Source organism: Peromyscus leucopus, chromosome 7 (genome assembly GCF_004664715.2).
Source record: "Peromyscus leucopus breed LL Stock chromosome 7, UCI_PerLeu_2.1, whole genome shotgun sequence".
Lineage (NCBI taxonomy): Eukaryota > Metazoa > Chordata > Mammalia > Rodentia > Cricetidae > Peromyscus > Peromyscus leucopus.
Window position 1 is genome coordinate 93,770,598 of NC_051069.1, and position 24,570 is coordinate 93,795,167.

Below are 24,570 nucleotides of genomic sequence, written 5' to 3' on the forward strand. Positions count from 1 at the left end.
CTCAGACATAGTCAATAACAGGGCTGGAGAGATGGCTCAGTGGTTAAGAATACAAGCTGCTCTTGCAGAGGACCCAGGTTCAGTTCCCAGCACTACATGGCAATGGACAACCATCTGTGATTCCAATTCCAGGACATCTGATAGCCTCTTCTGTCCTATGTAGACACTAGGCATGCACGTGGTGCATATACATATATTCAGGCAAAGCACTCATACCTATATAAAAAAAATGAATCAACATTATTTTTAAAAAATAGGAGGTGATGGGGAACACAGGGATGTGGGCTGAGTTCTGATCCTGGGTGCTACCATTAGTTCCTCTTCACCTGCCTTCTCACACCCACTCCCACCCCCACCCCTGTGTACGCTCATAAAAGTAGAATTCGGAGGTCTCTGAATTCTGTTCCAATTCTGAAATTCATACCAATTCTCTGAATCTTTTGGTTCTCAAAGAAAATATACTTAGGAGCACAATTTAATATATTCTCTTTTACTTAATAATAAAGATGTGTTATCGATCAAATACTAACTATTTGCAAAGTAGCATAGTACTTACTAATAATTTTTTTCAGAAATGATAGCATTCCACTTTGACGTTCAAGACTGCTGGCCCCTCCCCGTATATAAACCTCGTTTTGTTTATCTGCAGCACAATGGGGATTTGGACATTAGAAGGCTTTTTCTTACGTTGTGGTAAATGCTGACCACTCAGCTACATGAACTTTATGGGCTATTCATTTCTCAAAGATCTGTTAGAGAAAGAGAAAGGGGCTAGAGATGGGGACAAAGGGTAAGAGGTCAGTGAGGAGGGAGATGATCAAAATATATGCTGTGCGTGTATGGAATTGTCACAGTGAAACCCATTACCGTGTCACTTATCCTAGTAATAAGAAGAAAAAGAAAAGTTGCTTTGCCAGTGTGGGAAACACTCACCATTTGTAAGTGTTTTTGTTTAAAAAGAAAAGAGAGATTTTTCAAACTAAGAATGTCCTGGCTCCTTTCAGGTTTTAACCCTTAGGGAAGCTGCTGCAGATAGACTGACTATATAGAGATGTTGTTTTTATCTTTTGGTTTGCTTGTTGTTTACAAGACTGAATAGAACATACTGAATAGCTGAGCTGAGCAATCAAAATAAGTTGATTAAAATGCTTTTATTTATAATAGGGATAGAACTTTTTTTTTTAAACTGCAAAGAATTTACACCTCCTAAGAAACCAGACTAGTTTGTTTTTGTTATATTTGTATCTTATAAATAAAAATTGATGTGGTTCATAGTGTTTCTTCATAAGAACATTAAGTGGCCCTAAAAGTTGATTAAATCAGTTCATCTTGGGAGCAGAGCAGCACTTCCACTGTAGGAAGGAGAATTGCTGAGAAATTCTGCAGCGGAAGGACAGCTTCATGGATGGGGCTACCCGAGTGTGACTGTGACGTGCTGTCAGCCTCCAAATTGCCTTTGTAAATCATTTATTTGGAAGTTTAGAGGGGAAAGGGGGCGGGGCCAACTGAACTGTTACAGTGCATCTGGTTTCAGCTTAATTTGAACATTCAGTTTTTCTCATGACTAACATCTAGTTGGGTTTTTTAAATCCATTTTTAAAATTTTTTGTTAATTCTTTGGGAACCTCACACCATACACCCAAATTCTACTGATCTCCCAGGACCCCCTGCATTTGCCTTCCACCATTGCAAGATTCCCCCCCCCCCAGAAAGCTAAAAAATAAAAGTAAGATAAAAATAAACAATACTTTGCTCCTCAGTCTTTAGACCTAGTCTTATAATATTGTGATTTTAGTTGAAACAGTTCTTCACTTCTAGTGAAACTGAAGAGTAATTAAGATGTATATGTCATCTTAGTCATTTTTATGCTTGAGTCTAATGTTATTGTAGGCTTTGATGTTCATTCTATCATTTTGTACCAAACGTAAGGGATTTTTCTCAGAAGCTTCTTGGTGTACTCCAAATTCAATATTAATAAAATAATATTATGCTTTATAAATCAGCTAAACTATGTGAATGTCAAAAGCAAATTTGAAACCTTTTAAATGAAATATATCTGAATTTGAAACATCAGGAAAGGAATTTGAAGAAGCCAGACTTGTAGGAAGGCTTCAGTGTTTCCTCTTGGAGAAGTGAGTGTGAGAGAAGGTGAGAAAAGGGGGCTTTGGCATTTTCAGCAAGAGAGATGGGGAAGAGCAGAGAGTGAGGACAGATTGTTTTTAGAGGGAACAGTGGCTTCTTCAGAGAACAGTGTTCACTATACAGCCCCGTCAGAACAGCACTGCTCACTGTACAGCCCCGTCAGAACAGCACTGCTCACTGTACAGCCCTGTCAGAACAGCAGTGTTCACTGTACAGCCCTGTCAGAACACCGTTCCCTGTACAGCCCCATCAGAACAGCGCCGTTCACTGTACAGCCCCGTCAGAACAGCACTGTTCACTGTACAGCCCCGTCAGAACAGCGCCGTTCACTGTACAGCCCCGTCAGAACAGCGCCGTTCACTGTACAGCCCCGTCAGAACACTGTTCACTGTACAGCCCCGTCAGAACAGCGCCGTTCACTGTACAGCCCCGTCAGAACAGCGCCGTTCACTGTACAGCCCCGTCAGAACAGCACTGCTCACTGTACAGCCCCGTCAGAACAGCACTGTTCACTGTACAGCCCCGTCAGAACAGCACTGTTCACTGTACAGCCCCGTCAGAACACCGTTCACTGTACAGCCCCGTCAGAACAGCACTGTTCACTCAGAACAGCACTGTTCACTGTACAGCCCCCCGTCAGAACAGCACCGTTCACTGTACAGCCCGTCAGCACCCCCCCCACACCCGCAGCACCCCCGTTCACTGCCCCCCACAGCCCCGCACCCCAGCCCCGTTCACTGTACAGCCCCGTCAGAACAGCACTGTTCACTGTACAGCCCCGTCAGAACAGCGCTGTTCACTGTACAGCCCCGTCAGAACAGCACCGTTCACTGTACAGTCCCGTCAGAACAGCAGTGTCCTCAGTGTTCGGTTCACTGAACTGCAGGTATAGATGATTAAGCAATTTTTTTTTAAAGTGTACCAGGATGGACGTAGGTAAATGGTCTAAGGAATAAGAAAAATAGGCTGAGGGGTTGACAGGTGACAAAAAACAGTTCTATTTTAGACAGTACTTGAGGAGGCCTGAGTAATTAAGAGGGCAAGTCATCCAAAAATTTTTGGGAAAGGCCCCGTAAACAGTGACTAGTGTAGACCAAGGACCTGCAGCTGGTTCCAGGTGTGCTTTCAGACCAGCAGGGGCATACATCCTATCTGAAACTTGTCCGCCTGGCTGAATCCCAAGCGGTACGGATTCTTAGATGTATGATGATTGTAGATATAATCTCAGCTCCTTTAAACAGTGGGAATTAGATGCTGTTGGTTCAGTAGGGAAATACACCGTGCTTTGATCTTTATTTTTCTGGCTGGCTGTAACTTGATTTGGGTCTCTGCATCAGGTCCACTGTAGCAGGAATCTTAAAAGTTCTTATTAATAAAATCAAACCCGAGGCGAGTTATTGGGGTCCATGCTGGTAGATCAGAGAGACAGAACAAGCCATAGCTATCTCACCTCGCCGGAACCTCAGCTGGTCTTGTTTCCTCAGACTGGAGGCCTCTGAGTCCTCATCCGGAATGGGTCTCAGCTGAATTACTGCTCAAAAGCCTGAATGCTTAACCAGCCCAAATCTTCTAGTTTCTAGTCCTCACGCCTTATATATCTGTTTTCTACCACCACTCCCTGGGATTAAAGGCTGGCTTTCTGGGATTAAAGGTGTGTGTCACCATGCTTGGCTATTTCCAATGTGGCCTTGAACTCACAGAGATCCAGAGGGATTTCTATCTCTGGAATGCTAGGATTAAAGGTGTGAGTGCCACCATTTTCTAGCCTTTGTATTTAGTGGCTGTCTGTTCTCTGACCCCAGATAAATTTATTAGAGTACACAATTATTTTGGGGAACACAATACCACCACAGTCCACTTGTACTGTTTGATGTGTTATTTATACGTGCCTCTTTTCCCTCTAGAAACCTGATTCTATATTGGAATTTTACCGAGAACTTGGATTGCCACCAAAACAGACAATTAAAATCTTTCGTGTAACAGATAATGCTGTAATTAAGCCAGGTAATCTGAGGTCGGGAGAGGAGGGAGGTAAAAATACCCAAATATGTTCTTTGTTTAATGTCAGCCCTTTCAATAAAGCTAAACAAAATACCAAGTCCCAAACACCTATTTTTAAATACAAAACCTATCTTATTTAATCACCAGGAACAAACAAGTCTCTGTCTCTGGGAAGTGGGAAAGCTGTAGGATCCTCTTTGTTTTCACTGAGAGGGAGGAACTTTTGTTTACAATGTGGAGTGTCACATTTTTTTTACAAAGCCTCCCCAAGTAAGTGTTCTAGCTTTAAAATGTGTTCATAATTTGCAGGCTGCTAGGAATAGTATGCTCTCCTGGAGAGTGAGAAAATACAGCCTCAAAAGGAGAATGGCCAAACATAGCCCTTGGGATAAAGATTCATTTGCCTGTCCGTGGAATGTCAAATTAAGCTTTGACGTGCGATTATACTAATTCATATGGTTACTAAATTATGACATTTTGGTGTGTTTTGACCTTTAAGAGAGCCCCTCAGTTTTTGAACTTGAATTGCAACAAGATGATAGTGAATTTTTTAAGTTTAAATTTTTAATTTTAAGGCAAAATAAATTTGTTTACAAAAGTTATAGTAAGACTTGCATTATTGGATATTAGTCTGATTTATAATGAGCATATATTCCACTTTGAATATAAAGGATTTGTTCTGAAGCAAATTTAAGTACCCACTTTTGATCTAATTTGTCTAATGCCTCTGTTCATGTTTAGGATAGTTACAAAAGTCAAGTCCACATTGATTTTTGCTGTAACTCAAACCATATTAAATCACGTTTTTGTGAATCAGTGATGGTCAAATAGCAGTTTGAGTTGTTCAGCCTGGCAAAAATGAGATCCCTTGTAATCCTTTAATTTTTCTTTTTTAAATTAATATTTTTATTGACAAATCATTTGTATTTATTTATAGAGGGTAATGTGATGCTTTGGCATACATAGAATAAAGTTCCTATTTAAGGTTTTTGCTTTTCCCTTACAAACCTAGAGTAATCTTACCTTAAAGAAACTGCCCTCTAAACTACCACTGCACCCCACTCTTAGTACTAATTAAAGAAACTAAAACTGGCCTTCAATTTTGTTCTCAGCTACATTGGTCTCTCATTTTTATTTATTTATTTATTTATTTAAGCTCTTAATTGATGATGTAGTGACTCTTAATCAAAATAACAAATTTTTTAGGTCAGGGCTGTGACTTACACGTTTCTAATATAGACTTAGAAGTATCTATAAGGGCAGGTTTTGTCTAATCCAAAGACCTAGGCCTGTGCTAGCTGAAAGATTTTATCAGCACACACCTAGAACAGAAGTAATCTGACATGACAGGTGCTGTGTGAATATATCCCCACTGTAATCAGTACCCAGCCAAGGAGAGGCTGAGTCCAGGAAGTACATTTCCTAGTCCACTGGGTGATGAAAGATTGCATCAAACCCCGATGCACTTAGTTCTTCTCATGGTTTTTCCCCCCTTTAGGTGCAATGGATTATATATTTTAATTCAGCATGCTTATTTGCTGAAACAACAGAAATCATTAAATTTGTTTGCCAGCAGGGGTACTGGATTACCACAGGACTCACTCATTTTGACCAATACCACATAAGCCCCATGAAGGTGCTAGCTAGTCAGGTGTATCTGGTGGCTCACCCTAGCACATGCACCTTAAAAAGGGTCCCATTGTCCTTCACCTTCTCATTGATAACTAGAACTTGTTTGTGAATGGCTCCATTGTTTGGATATTTCTAATGTTCTTAATTGCCGAAGATCTACAAGCACTTGAAAGCAGACCTGGGTGCTCTGTGGGGGAATGGCCTGTGAATACAATCATTTCGGTGCTGACAGATAACATCAATTTCTCATCTTCTTTTCATAAAGGAACCCCTCTTTATGCTGCTCACTTTCGTCCTGGACAGTATGTGGATGTCACAGCCAAAACGTAGGTCTCAGCACTTCTCCTTTGCTTTGGTTCTTCATGTGTTAAAGAACAGGGTGGGTGAATGTGTAGTCATTCAAGTCGGTGACTAGAAACAAGTGCTCTCATAATCCTATCTGTCAAGTCACTGATGGTTAGTTTTTAAGTTGCACTGGGTTAGTTTCATACAAAGAGTTTACATCAGATGGACTGAGATGTGTGCTTCCAGAAATGGGGCTCAGTGGAAGGTCACGTGAATTAATGCTTTCTCCATTAGGTCTGCTTTGAAGACCAAGACAACACACACTTGGATTGTGAAACATGCCTGAGCAAAGCTGATGACTTCTCCTACAACCACAGCATAGTTTAGTTGGGTGTGCTCTTTCCAGTTCCTAGGAGTAACAAGATTTTATACTATATGTCAAAGCGGTTGTTGGGTTAAGTGTTCCAGTGTCCCAGTGAGATGTTTACAACTGTATGACCAGAAACTAGAAGAAATTCCACAGTCTGGTCTCATAAGGAACATGAAGCTTGACTTTTAGTGTTAGATGGTGCTGGGTGTATCTGCCGCCCTAACAGAAATGCTGCCCTTGATTGTTTAGTCCAGGCTAGTATTTTGGATTGTTTAACCATTTCTGCTCCATGGTGAGTGTCTGTATGATTCTAGGAACTCTAGATCTTAGGGAAGTTACTGCTATAGTACAGTACGGTGTAGCTGTTTGGAAACTGGTTCCTGCTGGCTGTTGGAACTCACACAACCTAGAAGAGCCAAAATTACAGGGGCACCAATTGTTATCAATTCTTGTTCTCTTCATGGATTCTGACTTTGTTTACTCCTCTTAGTCACATGACAGTGCCTACAAGGATATTCTCACCAAGAGCCCTTTGACAGATAAAGATGTCCATGGACTCTGCTGGGAAGAGCAATTGGTTTGCATTTATCTTGTGATGGTGTTGACCAAACAGCAGCTTTTATCCAAAGAAACCTGATGAGTGTTGGCCTCAGTGTCTTTAAAACAAAATCTGATCAGTTTCCTTAATTGGGTAGATATGTTTCCACACCTTGGCCACCTCATGTCAAATGTAGGCCACTTGAGAAGCTGCTAGATGCCTTTACCTTTGTCCAGCTTTGAAGACATGACATGGAGTAGATTGGCAGTAAGAAGAGTCTTTAGGAGGTTCTGAACCTGTCCCTTTTGCTCTCCTAGTTACTGAAGCCAGTAAGATCACTGACTAGTCTCTTACTGGTGACTACTATTCAGCTTTCCTGACCTTTTCAGGTTTTGTTAACCGGTGAAGACTCTGAGTTATAAAGCAGCTTATTCTACTTTGAAATTTATGAATTATTACAAATCATACCATGCACTTCTGTGAACTTACATGATGCTGTGTGGATTCCATTACATAACTTGTAGGACATATGGAACACCCTGAGAAGACATACAGATGTCTTGTCAGCAGCTGTCTTGTGTCCAGACTTGTGACCAGCTTGGTGTAGAGCTTAGCTTTTCAAATGCCTGTGGTCAGTGGATGCTTTCAGTTTATATGCTACTGTTGAGTGTCTTTGGCTTTTTTTTTTTCCTTGTATATCAAGTATGATAGGGGAATGTTTCTTTTGTAAGGTCCTAGTTCTAGAAAACAAGATGATTTGAAATTACGTGGCAGCCTCCAGTCTAAATACTAGATAAGCACTGGGGGAACAAATAGCCTTAGGATTAAAGCAGTGCTGGTCAGCTCTGGAGGAAAGGAGGAGGTCCTTGCTGCTGCATGGCTGCAGCTCAGCATTCGTTTCATTTCTGTGTGAGCAGTGGCCTGCCCCCATGAAAGCGCACTGCATTCTGGTCTGTGTATCTTCCTGTAGACGGCCTTACCTGAGGTCAGCTTGCCGTGGATCTTACATAACTCGTGGTAAGTGTTTCCAGGGACTGTACCTCTTCTAGCCAGCATGTCACTGCATCCTCTGGTGCTCTTAAATGCTTGTAGACTGATTGGCTGCTCACATGGACCTTGATTGAACTTCTTAGTGCTCTGTTGGCTCCTTAGATGTGTGATTTATCCTCATTGCGGCCTCTCTTCCCTGCCGCTGACTGCCTAGGCTGTGGGGTGTCTGGACAGCCCACATGCATTTGCTTGTTGTCCGTCTGTCCTCTTAAGTCCTTCAGTGCACTTCCCTCAATGCTTCTCCTCTGGAGAAGGGCAGTTCCCCTGTTCAGAGCCCATGAGAGTATCGTTTTCCCATTAACTGTGAATGGAGACCTTGCCATTTGAGGGTAGGTTTTGTGTCTTCTCATTGCATTTCTCCTATGACTGATGTGAGGACAGACTTTTCTACTTTGTCCTCCATTTCTAGTCTTTTTTTAATAACTTGATTTACTAGCTGTTCAGAACAGTAAGTTTATGGACATTAGTGAGACTATAGAGAGATAATCTCTCAGAAAGAAGGTTAAGGTGGATGGTTGTTTTGAAATGAAGGCTAGTTTGGGAGAAAGTGTTTCAGAGTTCTCTTGATTTGTTGTTTAAACATATTTTAGTGGTTATCTATATCTCTAATTGCATTCCTAATGAAAATCTACCAAGCAGCAAAAACCAAGGACAGCAAGATAATAAGTAACGGGTGAACAAGGTCATAGCCACAATAACTCTGTGACTGAGGCAAGTTCCTTGATCTCTTACTGCTTCATCTTTAACATGAGTGCTTCTAGCCCAGTGGTTCTCAACCTTCCTAACGCCTGACCCTTTAATGCAGTTCCTCATGTTGTGCTGACCCAAGCATAAAGTTACTTTCGTTGCTACTTCATAGCTGTGATTTTGCTCCTGTTGTGAATCATAATGTAAACATCTGTGTTTTCCGATGGCCTTAGGCCACCTTGTGAAAGGGCCATTCGGTTCCCAGGGGTTGCCACTCACAGCTTGAGAACCACTGTTGTAGACCTTGGGTCAAGCCTTGCACTGAGTATGTCCTGCTCTGCAGCATTGGCTGCCATCACCATGTTGTCACCGCTTTTTGTTTAGTTTAAAGGAAAGCTCTGCCTCAGTAAGAAAGACTTGAGAAGTGAACAGAAGTCATGTTATTAAGCATGAAGTCATTAAAAGTTCAATTCTGATATCATCTAATTTATCAGACATAGTCAACATGTAAATGAATGTGCACTTCTTTACCCCAATAAAACTTTATTTACAAAACCAGGTGGTCAGTGCAAGCTAACATATGCCAATCTGTGACTTAACCAAAGCAAGAAGACAATCAGAAGCAGGATGCTCAGACTGCCTTTTCATGTGGCATTAGGGAGAAAGGGCGTCTCAAAGACTAAGGAAGCCACAAAGTGGACATTGATGGCAGCAGGGTGGAGAGACACCAAAGAAGGGCAGAGGATAGACTGCCTGTGGAAGGAGGGCATGGGCCTCCGAACACTGGCTGCTTATTTGATACTAAGGAGTCATTCATTCCCTTTTAGATTGTGCTAACCATATTGTGGTTTTGTAGTTTAAAAGTATCTTTAACTTTCTATTCTGCAGTATTTGTGATACAAATGATAGACTATCTGGAGATTGCTTTTAAGTGCCCTACTGGAACTACAGAACAAGAGAAACAGAAAAAACATGGCAGGCAGGCCTGGAGTCACTCATTGCCAATGTGATGGGTACCTCAGGCTTCAGTATAGAGTCTCTGCTCTTCATAGGTGCAACGATTTCATAATAAAAATTATTTTACAAAAATATTTTGGTGGATTTGGATTAGATTAAACATAGAGTGGTTTCCAGAAACTAATTGAAGAGGAAAATAGATTGCAGAGGTGTGCATGGTGAATATGAAGAGAAAAGAGAAGAAAAGGAGAGAGATGTCCCAGAAGCCAGTGGCAGGGAAGAGACTTGGGGGTAGGACTATGGAGGTCCTTAGGAAACTGGGTAAAGATGGTTCAGAGCAGACATGCAGTCTCTCCTTGCCACAGACGTGTTTGCCCCAGGGACAAGTTAGAAACATTAGGTAGAGAAATACCTGGTGGGTTTGTTTAAAAACTGTGGTCAGTATTTGGGCATTTGTCATAGGGCCCGGGATGAAATTCCTGTAGAATTAATCTCTAGAGATAATGGGATGAGTTGGGAAAAGTAAGTTATGCATTATCCTTCTGGAATGGTTTACAGTTACTAATCCTGTAGGCCTCTAAACCTTTTTTCTTTCCTTTCTTCCCACGACATAGTAGTAGTGATGGCATTAGGCTCACTTCTTTAGGCTGGATTCTGGGCTAAGTAAGGTGTGTTGTCTCTGCCCTGTATGCCGTCCATATGGGGGGCATGGGCCAAGGATCAGGGCAGTAGTAGTCATTCAAATTAAATGAGACCTCTGAGGTGTTTCTTGTTTTTAAATGGCTTTTTAAACAGTGTAAGTATCCTAAATACATTCATTTTTATTTTTCTTGTTTTCACATAAGCCCCACTAAAATTGGAATGTCTAAAATTGCATTCTCCCGGATTTGAATTTTGATTTATTTCTGCAGCCATTAGTTAAGAACTGCATTGGGTAGCTAGGAAGAGTGCACAGCTGCAAACCTGGCATGTTAGAGACAGGGGATGGCATCAGTTCTGAGCCAGCCTGAGTTAGGCAGTGAGCTCCAGGCTGGCTGGGGCCGCAGCACTAGACCCTGTCTTAGACAAACAAGCAGGCAAAGCCCCACAGTGGGTGGAGGGTGAGGGAGGTAGGCATCTGTGTTGTGTAGACATTTCTGTGAAGTTTTTTCTTCTGTGACTTGCAGAAGTATTGTATTTGAATCACACCCGGGCATGCTAAGTAAAGATGAGTTCATTCCTTGCTTTTGTTTCACTTTTGTTCTCAAGTTGGATTGCAACTGGGAGAAGCCAGAGGCTTGCTACCTGTACCTCCCATGGATCAACAGGTGCACTCTATTCTCTGCAGCCTGAGTCAAGCCAGTAATTGTCGCGTCACTTGGGCTTCTGCCTTTTGTTTAAAGGTTATTTACTGAAGAGGTTCCCGTTGTACACAGTGGGACTCATGAAGTGTTCCAGACCAGACTGGAAAACAATCTGCAATTAGCTGACACATAATTAGCACTTTGAGGATACCACTTTCATCTTGTAATCATTTACTCTAAAATGAGCTCAATTATCTTCTGTAATTTACCTGCTTGCGTTTTCCTGGTGCATGCACTCAAGCTGTCTTTTTAAGGCAGATAATCAGTTTGAGAACTCTGGAGGCAGTAGTGAACGTCTATAAAAGGCAGCCGGAGTGCAAGTGTGGTATTTTTAAAGCATGTTCCCCCAAGAGGAGTATTGCTGGTCATTTTCCCCTGCTGCTCTCAGGTGCTACTTGCTAAATGATAGAATACTTCCAAATCATTCTTCACTTATTTCTTTTCATTTGTAAATTACTAAGCTTTTTACATTACTTTGCAAGTATGCCCTAACATTCACTGTTAAGTGGAAATATTAATATCTGAAGCATAATTTCAGTATTTGATTCTCATAGCTTCTCTTTGGTGTTCATCTCTCTATAAAATTATGCAGCAATTTGTTTTTCCATTAAATATATGTTACATTTCTATTTTAGCTTTTTGCTGGGACTATTTACTTTTGTAGTTATCGAGGGATGAGAGAGGGTATATGCTGGCAGGAAGAGGTGTAAATTACGTTTAATTTATTTCTAAACAAGTCTTGCTGTGTGATTTGAGAGTGCATGGTTTTGGGGCTCTATAGTTTCTAACTGTTTTTATATTAACTTCTTGATTTATCTAAAACTGTTATTCAAGGGGCTTTCTTCAATCCATCCTGTCTGATAATTCTTTGTTAATAAACATGTAGCAGAATCCTTGTGGAAATAGTGTGGTTTTCGTGCTATTTTGTATTTGGTCTGAACAGTGCACGTCTAGTTATAACTAGCTTTGTTGAAACCACCCAATATTGCATTGAAATATCTCTCACTGTCTGGTGAGAGATGAAGAAAATCTCCACCTTAAGAACATGTAGATGATGCCTGTAGAAGACTTACAAGTCCCTCGGAACTGCACAGGATCATTTGTAGGAATGTACTTGACATGCAGAGATGGACTTTGCTAACCTTGGTGTCATTAGCTTGTTTCTTTAACTAACAGATTTTGTAATAAAATGTTTTCATTTAAAAATAATATTTACATTATTAAGAATCTGTCTTTCTCTACTTTTGCTTTTCCACTAGCTTCCTATTCAACCCAGATCAAGATCTATCTGGTGTCCTCTAAAACTATTTGTCCAGCATCTAGAGCAGTGGTTCTCAACCTATGGGTCACGACCCCTATAGAGTTGCATATCAGCTATTTGTTTACATTATGGTTCATGACAGTAGCAAAATTCCAGTTATGAAGTAGTAGTGAAATAATTTTATGGTTGGGGGTCACTACAATATGAGGGACTGAAAGGGCCGCAGCATTAGGAAGGTTGAAAGCCACTGTGCTAGAGGCTAACTCCTGTAAATGGCAGAGCTAGTCTAGAGGTTTCTTTATTCAGTGCTCTGTTCTGTGCCCTATCTGTTGTTCTCAGACTCATTGCCCCTCACACAATTGCTTAAATAAACCTCGACAGCCTCAGTGTCTGTGGCTAGAAATTCAGCATACCTTGCCTGGTTGTATCTGGCTCAGGGTCTCTCACAAGGCTATGGTCACATTGGGGCCTGACTAGAGAAAAAATGACTCTAGGCTCAGTGGCAGGGTTGTTGGCAGCAGTGACAGGGCCTCAGCTGTTGGCGGGAACCGGCCTTGCTACATTCTATTTCAGAGGAGTGCTTATATAGTTAGTGCTGGATGCTTCTTACAGAGCCTGGGAAGCAAGAGGACAGAGAGGGGACCAGAGGGGTCTCTTTCGACCAACCTCAGACTGAGAGCTCATCTCTTCGCTTATTTTTTCCATTAGACTGAATCAGTCCCAGGCTCCTGGGAAGAGGATTAAGTACAGCATGAATACTAGGAGATAGGGGTCTTTGGGGTCCATCCTATTATGTCTATTAGGAAGCTGAAACTTCTAGAGCTTTGCTATGATATCACAAGATTCTGAGGGTGAACCTTTCCTAGGTAAATTCCCCATGCTTAGCTTGCTATTGTCTCACAGTCTTGACATAACATTTTATACAGAGTTAGACTCCAGGGAGAGGTGCAAACCAAGACAGATGAAGGAATGAATGTTCATTTGCAGTTTGGCTGGTATGGCCTTTTCTGGTTATTTAGATAGGAAGTCTTGTTAGAATTCCAAAGTGCTGTCAAGAAAGTACAGGCAGAAATCTTACGCTCCACTCATTATGTAAATTCTAACTTTTTTTCCAGTATTGGTAAAGGTTTTCAGGGTGTCATGAAAAGATGGGGATTTAAAGGCCAACCTGCTTCTCACGGTCAAACGAAGACTCACAGGAGACCTGGAGCTATTTCAACTGGAGTGAGTATAAATAGTGATGCCCATTGAGGGAGGTGGGAGTTGGGCAGGATCTCACTCTGTAGCCTGGGCTAGCCCATAACCTGCAGTATCTATCTTGCCTCAGCTCTGGCATGCTAGGAATGCAGGCATCAGCCACAGACTAGACAGTGGTGTTCTGTTCAGTGCCAAGCGCTCACCCTCTGCATACAGTGCTCACTGTTGGTCAGCTCAAGCCAGATACTTTAACCTGGCTTCAGTGGGTCCTAGTAGTTGTCACTTTGACAGGCTGGCCTCACCCAGTTTCCAGTACATACATACATACCCACGGCAGCGTTCTCTTTCCTCTCTCCTAGTGTCCTAGCTAAAACACTGAGGCAACTGCAGCTGGCTGCTCCATTTGCTGGTTCACACACTTATTTTGCTCTAGGGGAAACAGTCGTGTGAGATTGTCAAGGATAGGATTACGTGTTTCTGTCGGGGAGGGCATTGAGATAAATGGAGAAACAAACAATAGTAGCATAAAAAATGAAGGAAAGACCCTTTGTTTTGCTAATTCAGTGTTTCTTTCCCAGAGGTAGAGCTTTTAAATAAAACCTTGGCGCCTCAGAATAAATGCAGAATCCTTCTAATGGTTGGTGATTGGTAACATATTCTATTTCTTTCACAATAAGAAATAGATTATAGCTTCCCTTAGGTACTAAGTTCTCACCTAACAGATTGTATTACCAAGAAGCTGAATTTTTGTCATACTGTCTACTGAGAGCTGCAGAGAAATCTGTTCACAAGACTGCCAGGAAATAAGAATCAAAATCAGTGTTGGGAACACAATGAAGGAATAGGCAGAACCTTGGTAAAACTACACATGCATGTCCTTTGACCCAGCAAAGCTTCACAAGTCAGTCCTGCAGTGCTATTTGTAATGAGCAGGGATAGAGACCCACACGTGAGTTTGGGTGGATAAAACTGTGGTATGTCTACCCAGAGAAAATAGTGCTGCTCTAGAAAAAAAAAAAAGAGTGAAACCTCTATGAAACAGTGGTCATTTGTGGCAGACTAAAAGTATGTGTGTTCTGTTTGTCCTGGTCAGTAGAAGGGCCAGGAAGATGAAATAAGATCTAGTGAGAGCGCTTTCCCCAAGTGATGGGTGGAAACAAGGTGGGCAGGCTTAGGAGTGGTAGGTTCTCTTTTTATAATGTGTATTTTTACTCCTGGATCCTTGCTAGTGTTTTGCGTATTCATAATAAAAACACTGAGGGGGTAAATACATGAAATATAATTAGAAAATGAGCTTTAGTGTCTCAGATGAGTAACAGCCACACTAAAGAGGGAGGAAAACTAACTAACTCGGTGTTTTAAATAATCACCTGTTAAGATACTGTGAGTCTAAATTCAAAAAGCACTCTTTGGGCTGGAGGTGGCTCAGCAGTTATGAAGGATTGCTGAGCAACCACGGGACCCAGAGTTCAGATCTCAGCATCCAGGTAATAAGCCAGGTATCCAGCAAATGCTTGGGACTCCAGCTCCAGGGGATCCAACACCATGTGCATACAAGCATGACACCCACATACACACATGCACACACACACACAACACACTGCACAATTGTTAAATTCTAGTTAGATTTGCCCTTTGCACTGATACTGGCAACTCAGAAGTAATTTTCTGTGAGTTGTAGGATTGAGCAGAAAAATACATATACTAACAATGGGAGCCAAGTCAAGTTTCTCTACTAGAAAAGGATGCTACGGTGTGAAAGGAAAATTAGAACGAGCCTTGAATCATGTTTTAGCAGTATGGCCCTGCCCTGTGTGTGTGCTTGTCTGTCTGTCCAATTTTCACCTTCTCTGCCTGCTGCAGTGACCTATGAAAGTGCCCCAGTGTAGTGGAAGTTCCTAGGCTGCAAGACTTGGTTTCTCAGCATCATGCCCTCAGAAAGGAACGCCTTCAGTAGTTGGTACTGGAAGGATACAGTGAGCCCACAATGCCTTATACAGGATAAAAGGACATGCTTAAATGATAGACACATAGAGGGACCCCAAAACCAGCTTAATGAACTTCCCATTTGGAACAATTTGGCTTACGACTAAAAAGTCATAGAGGAAAATTCATGGAACACAGGCTGAGGCAGGAGAATCTAGAGTTCAAGGCCAGCATGGGCCATATAGCCTTCTCTCAGAATCACACAATAACAACTTTCCCCAAAGAGGAAAGGACTCATGGAATAAAGTTCCTGCTGATATAAATGAATTGCACGAGTGATTATGGAAGAAAGTGGAAGAAAATGGAATGTCCTTTCTGACAGTCTAATACTGGCTAATCCCTGGTGACAGGGATAAAATACCGCGCTTGGTGACCATCATAGGTGAGCAGTTCAGGATTTACAGTGGATACAAATCAAATGATAGAAGCTTGAGGGGAGCTAGATTTACATCTAGTCTCAAAACAAATTGCAGGCTAGCCATAAGAGAAAGTATTAATAGTAGAGGGGACTAATTTGCCTTTATACATCCTTAACTAGTTGATCAAATGTGCACTACCAGTTAGACAGACAGCATGATGAATCCACCAGGGCCTTGGCTGTAGCCTGGTGGAGGAGTGCTTGGCCTAGCATGAGTGAGGCTCTAAGTTCAGTTCCCAAGACCACAAAAAGGAAAAGGAAAAGTGAACCTGTGCTCATTTCTTTCTTGATTCTTAATTTAAAACAAATGCATCTCAGATTTCATCACGGCAAATGTTAGACAAAGGGGGTGGCCAGTGTTCTAAACGTAACTGGCCTGTCCCCCACAAGAGTGTCGACGGCCGGCCCTGGAGGACGAGAAGACTGCAGCCGTTCCCGACAGAGGACTCGAAAGAGCTGTGACAACTGAATGCAGTTAGGAACTCTGAAGTGGATCTTAACCTGGGGACAGTGGTGTGTTACAGACATTCAGTGGGACAGACAGTTGACAAAGTTAGAAGAGGCTGTGGATCTGTTGGTGGCATGCCTAGTTTTCTGAGGTTTATCACATGTGTAACCATGGTTACACACGAGCGCATTCTGATTCTCAAGAGCATAAAAGGAGCATCCTGTTCGCCACCCATCCTCATGTGATGGAAGGGAAAGCGAGTGTGTGGGGAGGCAGTGAGGAAGCAAATGGGGCTGAGACTCAACAACTGGCAGTGCCGAGAATCCTTTCTGTTCTTTTGTCGACATTTTGGGAATGGGAAAACACGTAGTTATGTAGGAATAGGTTACACAACCAGGCTGGTAGCGGTGGGTGCTTGCAAGTACTAGGTCTTGGGGTCAGTCTCTAGCACTGCCACCGCCCACCAAAAAAGAAAGGTGCAACTGAAGACAGATTGAAAAGCCTAAAATTGTAGAACAAACGCCACAGTAATAAATCTTCATGCCCATGAGATGGACAAGGCCTTGGATATGACCCAGACGTCTAATCAGAAGAAGAAAGTACAGTCGAGTTACACATGAAAATGCTCACAGGATGGAAGAAGTACTTATAAATCAGACACCTCATGAGACTTTTACCCACAGTAAATAAAGAGCTCTTACAACCAATAGTAAAAGTAGCTCCGTTTTAAAAACCAGGCAAAGAAGCCAAGAAAGTATCTGTCAGGCCAGTGAGCAAGCGTTCACCCTCTTCAGCAGTAGGAAAATGCAGATCAAAACTACCGTGAGCCAGCACTTCACGCACTGGTGTGCACATGGTTTATCAAAAGGTCTGTGCTAACACATTGTGGCAAAAACATGAAGAAACTGTACCCTTATACATTGGTGGCAGAAATTTTAAATGATGACGACCACTTTGGAAAACAGCTTGGCAGTTTCTAAAATGGTTAAGTGTAAAGTTACCCTGTGACCTAGCAATTGATGAGTATATGTCCAAGAGAAATGACTATGCATACTAAAACTACATGAATATCCATAGTGGCAATATCCATCACTTTGATGTAGCTAACTAAAGTTGATATATCCATTCAATAGAGTGTCATTTAGTAAAATGGACTGAGGGATTGATACTTGTAGTATAGATGAACCTTGAAAACATGCTAAGCCAAAGAAGCTAGAATATCTTATGACTGTTTATGTAACTCTCCAAACTAGTCAAATCTATGAAGGTTGTTTCTGTGAGGGTTGGAGGTAGGAGCAGCTAGTGGGTATGGAATTTCTATTTAGGGTATGAAATGTTTTCAGGTGAATTTTACAACTTTCCTGTTCTTATTTGTTGTCAGATATACGTAAGGTGTTGGGTAAATACTTTACTAAAGGATTAGGTAATGTAGTCTGTACTCTTTAGAGTGCTTGTAACGGAAGTATTAAGTTGAGCAGGGGTGCTGAACTTGTTAACATACACTGTATAGAAACAGGTACAAGTCACTCAGTCTGCAGTACTCAGAACTCCTCTTTGAACTGTGCGGCACACAGTAAAGGACTTACTTAGTTCATCATGACTGTGACCGAATACCTGGCGTGGCCCGTAAGGAAGGGTTGATGTTGATCCACAGTTCAGGAGTCGAGCCCATGGTAGAGGGGACGGCACAAGTGAGATAGCCCTGGCTTTGAAGGAGGGCATGGGGAGCAACTGGTCACATGGTGTCCACCTCTGCAGAGATGACACCACTGCTCAGCTCGCTTTCTCCTTTTTCTTCCTTTTTCTTTAGCCTAGAACCTTAAGCCAATGGGAGAGTGCCACCCACATTTAGGGAGAGCCCCCCTCCTGTAAAACCTCCCTGGAAAAGCTCCCAGAGGCATGCCCATGGGTGTGTCCCCAATGAGCCTAAATCCAGTTAGGTCAAAATGAGAATTAATCCATCACCTGGAGTGAGCTGTCCTGGTGTCAATTCTACTTGGGAGTTTCAGCTGCTTCGAGGGTGTACCTGCCACACAAAACTGTTTGCTCACTAAGAGTTCAGTGAGTGGTCCCTCACTTTACATTTGATTTCTTTAGATAAGGAATTAGTGTCCATTCTCAGCGTCAGCTGGAGCTAGTTAGACGAACACTATTTTACTGATGCAGATAATATGAGCCAAGAAAAATGACTTCACACCTGAGGAAGAAGCCCATTCAGGCGGTGTAGGTGAAGCCCATTAAGCCAGTAACTAGGATTAGGTGAAATCAGGAAAGCAGCCCACTGGTTTCCCATGGCATGGTGATGTGGCATGTTTGTGTTTCCTTGGTTTCTTCTTCTTCTTTTTTTTTTTTTTTTTAAGTTTCTGTCTGTATTAGATCAGTTAGTATCCTTGCTAATGAGTTTCTCTCCTGTCTGCTTCGTAGTCTGTGTTGAGCTCCCATCTGGGAGTGTTTACAGCTCTAATTGGGAATGATTAACCTGGGAAAGGGGCCTAAAAATGAGGCGGATTAAAGTCGTATGCGATAGCCAGTTTTATTCAGAGTAAGGTTTTCAGTCACAAGACAAGCCACACATGGCACAAACATGTTTTTCCATCGAGGCACATGAGTAACAGCAGCTGAAGTAAACTCACTCCTACCCACTACACCTAGGAGGAGCACGAAAACACAGTCCAAGAACAATTCTTTGTCCTGAAGAAATTCAGGCCACAAGACTCTTGGAGTTTTCTCAGAATTCTCACATGACTCCATTCTTCGACCATGGTCCAACATAGGAGTAAATGGATATACATCCACATTCAGTTCTTTACTAATAGAGCTGAATAAACGAAAGAGTTGGATTTAATTATTCTTGTTTGTGGTGTCCACTGTGATTTAGTCAGTACTGCTCAAAATCAAAAGTACTGAAAGTGTGAACTTTGTTTTTGTTGTTCAGGATGTTGCCAGAGTCTGGCCTGGAACCAAAATGCCTGGGCAGATGGGAAACCAGAGCAGGACAGTGTATGGACTGAAAGTAAGTCTATAAAGTACTGTTTGTAAGTTTATATGCAAAGCCTACAGCGTGCATTGTTTGTGTGTGTGTGTGTGTGTGTGTGTGTGTGTGTGTGTGTGTGTGTGTCCTGAACAAGTGTGCTTTCTGACTATTAAGGATGGAGGGTGCATGAGGTGTGTGGTTGACTTGTAGGTGTAGAATTAGTCATTCAAAGGAAATGAAATTCAGTTGTACTGTAATGGGGGCTGCATAAGTATATTTTACATCTAAGCCATGTTATGTATAGTTGTTACAAAGAAAAAAATAGTGACCTACTATTTGAACTGAAATATTTTCACAAGATATCGCAAGGGAGAAAGGATTCGAAGCATTAGATGTAATATTTTCCTTTGTAAAGAGAACAAAAGCTCCCTGGACATTATGTTTCTGTATATTGTGTATATTATCACAGAGAAGCTGAAGGTTATATGCTGAGCTGTCTTGGATTTTGTCAAATGGGTCAGTGATGTGGGTAAGGAAAGGAGGGGACAGTCCCAGTAAAGGGGATAAGATTACTTCATTGTGGTGCATGCATTTTCAGATAGAGAGAAAGAGAGAAAGAGAGAGTGTGTGTTAAAAGGGAAGTTAATATTTAATCTACTAATACCAGAAGAAAATCTTCAACAGCTGAACGCAGTTTGTACTATAATGGATGCTATATGCTTATACTTTCATTAAAACAGCAAATATGTGTATATTTGGATGTATATGGCTCAAAGTATAGAAAGAACAAAATCCACCCATAACAACAGCATCCAGTAGTCGCTGCTACATTTTGTGCATATTCTTCCCATCTTAATTCTACATACATTTAACGTATAGATTATGTATAATTTTATATAATTAGGTCAGGCTTCTCCAGAGCGGGTGACTATTTGGATGAGTGGGTGGATGCTTTGGATGCTTGACTGGACAATGTGATAGATAAACCAAGGGGTATTTTTAGGATTTCCTTCTACCATTACTACATGAAGGCTGAGAAATCCCACTATAGGATACCTACAGGCTGGAATCCCTGGAATGCCTGTAGCCCTGACTCAGTCAAAAACCTTAACTTCAAAACCCAGTGATAGACTTCTCAGTCTGAAACAAAAGTCCTGAGAATGAGGCAGGGGCCTGGACAGGCACTGAGTCCGAAGTCCTGGAGCCTGAAACTGAGATAACTTGGGACAGGTTTCCAGGCTCTAGAGGAAGTGCTTCCCTCGGCCTCCTTCATTTATTGTGGCCCAGCCGGTGGGATGGTGTTCACCCGCGGAGTGACATTCACACAGACTCCCGGAGTCACAGGCACACCAGAAGTCATGCTTCCTGTTCTTCGAGCTCCTTAATCCAGTCATGACACCTAAAGTTAATTATCAGACAAACCGGTCTGTTTCCCGCCATTACTGTTTCCCGCTTAGTGAAGCGACATTACTGTTTCACAGATTTCTGTGTAGTGTTATAAATACCTTGATGTCCCCTTCTTGTTTTCTTACTGTCTTTTCTTTCTTTTTTTTGACCATTGTGTGTTATTGTTTTCCTCTATGTTGAGATGTTTTTGAAGGCAGTCTGCTTGGCTGGCTTATTTTAGAGATTAGATTCAGTGAGTTAGGAATTCCCAGTTGCTGGTTGTAAAAAAAAAAGTAATAGTAACCAAAACAGAACTGAAATTCCACGTATCATTCTTGGTGTCAGCAGACTCCATGGAGTTGAAGTAGTTGTCCACAGCCACACTCCTAAAGTAAGGCGCACTGATGATCTTACAAGCTTGGCCTTCAGTTGCTGGCGTGGTCAACGGTTTGTAGAGCGTATTCTCGGCTTGGTGGTAACACGTTTCCTAGTTTCTGGAGCCTTCATCTCTCGCTTCGTGTTGTAGGTGTGGAGAGTGAACACCAAGCACGACATAATCTACGTGAATGGCTCTGTGCCTGGACACAAGAACTGCTTAGTAAAGGTGTGTACAACCGTTTCACTTCTGCCGCTCGGGGATAGCATAGCGATGGAGTCCCTAAATTCTCTCTTGTCCTAGATGTGGAGCTTCTAAAGCACTGTTCTTGCTCTGCATGCTCTCTGCTCCAGTTCCCTTTGTAGTAGCACATCAGTGAAAAGCTGCACTATAAAATAAGCTGCACATGGGAGACCTGAAGCCAAGAGCTCATGGGAGAAAGAGCTTCAGGAGAGAAGGGAGCTGGTGCCAGAACGTCAGTTTTCCTCTGTCCTTCCAGAAATAGATGAGTCCTGCTTTAGGCAAAAGAACCGGAAGTGCTGAGGTGGGAGTCGTGGTCCAGAAAGGTGACGAGGGCCAGCGGTCTCAGTGCCAGCACCACTCTGCCACCCCTGCCTCCCCAAGCACCCTCTGTCCTTTTCAAAAGTACAAAGAGGAAGAAAGTAAATAGAACTAACATGTTGACCAGATTGAAATAGAGCCTGGGAGCTTCCAAAGACTCGTTTCTATCCAGTAAAACCCACGATGCAGACTCTGCTGAGCCATGCTGATGCAGGGTAGAAGCTGACTCTGAGCCGTGCTGATGCAGGGTAGAAGCTGACTCTGCTGAGCCGTGCTGATGTAGGGTAGAAGCTGACTCTGCTGAGCTGTGCTGATGCAGGGTAGAAGCTGACTCTGAGCCGTGCTGATGCAGGGAAGAAGCTTACTCTGCTGAGCCGTGCTGATGCAGGGTAGAAGCTGACTCTGAGCCATGGTGAAGCTGCAGTTTCTAAGTGTGAGAAGGTTCGTGGTTAAAATGACTCCAGCTCCATAAAACGTGGTCATTGATTTTCAACAAAAACAAACAAAAATCTCAGTTTAACTGTTGCATTATATATTCACTCACACTGGAAACATCATCAATGCTTTTGTTATTGGAACTGCTCAGGTACAGCAGATATGCAAAAGTGTAAATGTAACTGAGAATTCACTACTTGGACCCTTTGTGACAATTTTTTATCAAATTAGCACATAAGTTTCTTATTGAGTGTTTTCCTGATTAAGGCTGAATCTAAGATTGGTGAATTGAAAAAAACTGAACATGATAGCATCCTCCGGGCAACGTCCTGATCATTTCTTGAAACAATTGTAATGAGGGGATTTAAAATAGAACTGTTTTTATACACTTAGTTGTTCCTAGCAGCTGTCGTTTGACTAAATTATTCATTGCTCATTGCTAAAATGAATATGCCCTATTTTACTGTGTACATAGTGTATTTTCCCTCTCCAAATGAGGGCTACAGAAGCTTTGAGAAACTCAGTAATATCCAAAACTAAAATAGAGGATTTTAGATCATATCAGTATCTCTGCTATGTATCAGCTGTGAATCCAGACATAATGTGAAATATTTTAGGCCATAAAGTGTTCTGAGAGCTACTGTAAATGCTTATAGCTTTCTTTCTGTTGATGTTATCCTTGTCTTTAACTTCTCAGTAAAAATGCTCCTTGCCAAAGTGAGCTAATTCCTTTAATAAAAGTGATGTTTTCCTTTTTGTGCTCTTAGTTAACACTTAACAAAAATGAGGTAAACTCCACATGTTTTTAAGCTCACCTCCAAAATTTGGTTCTAAGTATAGAAAATAAAGTAACAAAAACAGACAAAAAGAATGAATAATAAAATGAATAATTATTAGGTATTAAATTTGTATGTAGTATCAGACCTTCATATTTGAAAAATAAATGTGGATATAAAGGATAATTGAGATGTGATTCTAAAATATCCATCTTGTTGGACAGTTAAATACATACTTACAAGTTACAGTAAGTACAAAGTGTTAATTAGTGGTTTTATCCTTGTGCGGTAGCTGATTCAATTGAAGAAAGATGATTAATCACACTTACTAGAATAGAAAGAAGCCGCAGGACTCACTGCTCCCCTCTCTGTGGGATGGCTGCATCCTTGTTCAAGCACACAGGGACAGATATTCTTTGTTAGTGGTAACTGTTTTTTTTTTTATTAAGAAATGTTTTATTCATTTTACAAACCAATCACAGATCCCCTCTCTTCCCTCCTCCTGCCCTCTCTCATCATCTCTCCTTAACCCACCCCCTATTCCCTCCTCTGACAAGGTAAGGCTCCCATGGGGAGTCAGCAGAGCCTGGTACATTCACTTGAGGCAGGTCTAAGCCCCTTAGTGGTAACTTTAAAAACCCTAATTAGTATCATTATGAGTAAGAATTTTTTCTTTATTCCCTCAGATCAAAGACTCTATACTGCCTGCATATAGGGATCATTGCAAAAGCCTGCCGTTCCCTACTTACTTTCCTGATGGGGATGAAGAAGAACTTCCAGAAGACTTGTATGATGAGAACGTGCTGCAGCCCAGCGCACCGTCTATTACATTTGCCTGATGTCACTGGCGGGGCAGAACTTTCTGTGCTCTGTGCACTTTGATGAACCAGAACAGTAATAGAACCAGGAATGGAATCCCTGTGCTTGGTTACGATGCTGTGCTCTTGCTTTTATGAAAGGACACAAATGCATCACTTACCCCTCACTTAAATCTGATTAGCAAAATTACTACATTAATAAACCAATCACATAGATTGGATTTTAAAATTGACAGTTTACAAAGAATGAATGTTTTGCCATTTGTAGGCATCATTCTTTACACACATTTCCCTTTATCTTAAGGGTTTTTAAAAAATATATAAACAACTTTTATTTAAAAATCTCTTAAAGTGTGGTTCTGAAACATAGGACCTGGGGGGAGCCACATTGCTACCTGTTGGATCAAAGAAATCATTTCTTGGCCGGGCGTGGTGGCGCACGCCTTTAATCCCAGCACTCGGGAGGCAGAGGCAGGCGGATCTCTGTGAGTTCGAGGCCAGCCTGGGCTACCAAGTGAGCTCCAGGAAAGGCACAAAGCTACACAGAGAAACCCTGTCTCGAAAAAACCAAAAAAAAAAAAAAAAAAAAAAAAAAGAAAAGAAATCATTTCTTTAAAAGTGTGCCATTCTTTCAGAGTTTAGAAACTTGATCTAACTTACAGAAACCTGTATGTTAAGATGAGGACTGGGTGGGTACATAGTCCCATTATGGCCTGCTCTGTGGGCGGGCTAGCGCTTGTCTCTGCTGCCGAGCACTGTAAGCGTACAGGCAAGTCACCTCTTAGAACTCCTTGCCTTCTAATTTGAGCTTGAACCTGACATGCCATTTCAGAGTTTTGTCTTGAAATCAGGGATCAGTTTTTGTAGCCAAACTACATTTAGCCATTCATACCAACATTTGTGCTAGTTATATTCAGTAAAATAGGGAT

The 24,570-nt window shown here is 41.8% G+C and overlaps 1 protein-coding gene across 1 annotated transcript in view; it reads left to right on the forward strand.

Moving 5' to 3' along the window:
• Window positions 1-23,977, forward strand: part of Mrpl3 (mitochondrial ribosomal protein L3) — a 28,869-nt gene extending 4,892 nt beyond the window's left edge. Inside the window, exons 5-10 of the mRNA XM_028869892.2 lie at window positions 4,047-4,146; window positions 6,041-6,101; window positions 13,382-13,490; window positions 19,251-19,328; window positions 21,202-21,279; window positions 23,510-23,977. Of these exons, the coding sequence (XP_028725725.1) occupies window positions 4,047-4,146; window positions 6,041-6,101; window positions 13,382-13,490; window positions 19,251-19,328; window positions 21,202-21,279; window positions 23,510-23,662 (579 nt within the window). The 3' untranslated portion in view covers window positions 23,663-23,977. The remainder of the gene's footprint in view (window positions 1-4,046; window positions 4,147-6,040; window positions 6,102-13,381; window positions 13,491-19,250; window positions 19,329-21,201; window positions 21,280-23,509) is intronic.
• Window positions 23,978-24,570: the final 593 nt, after the last annotated feature.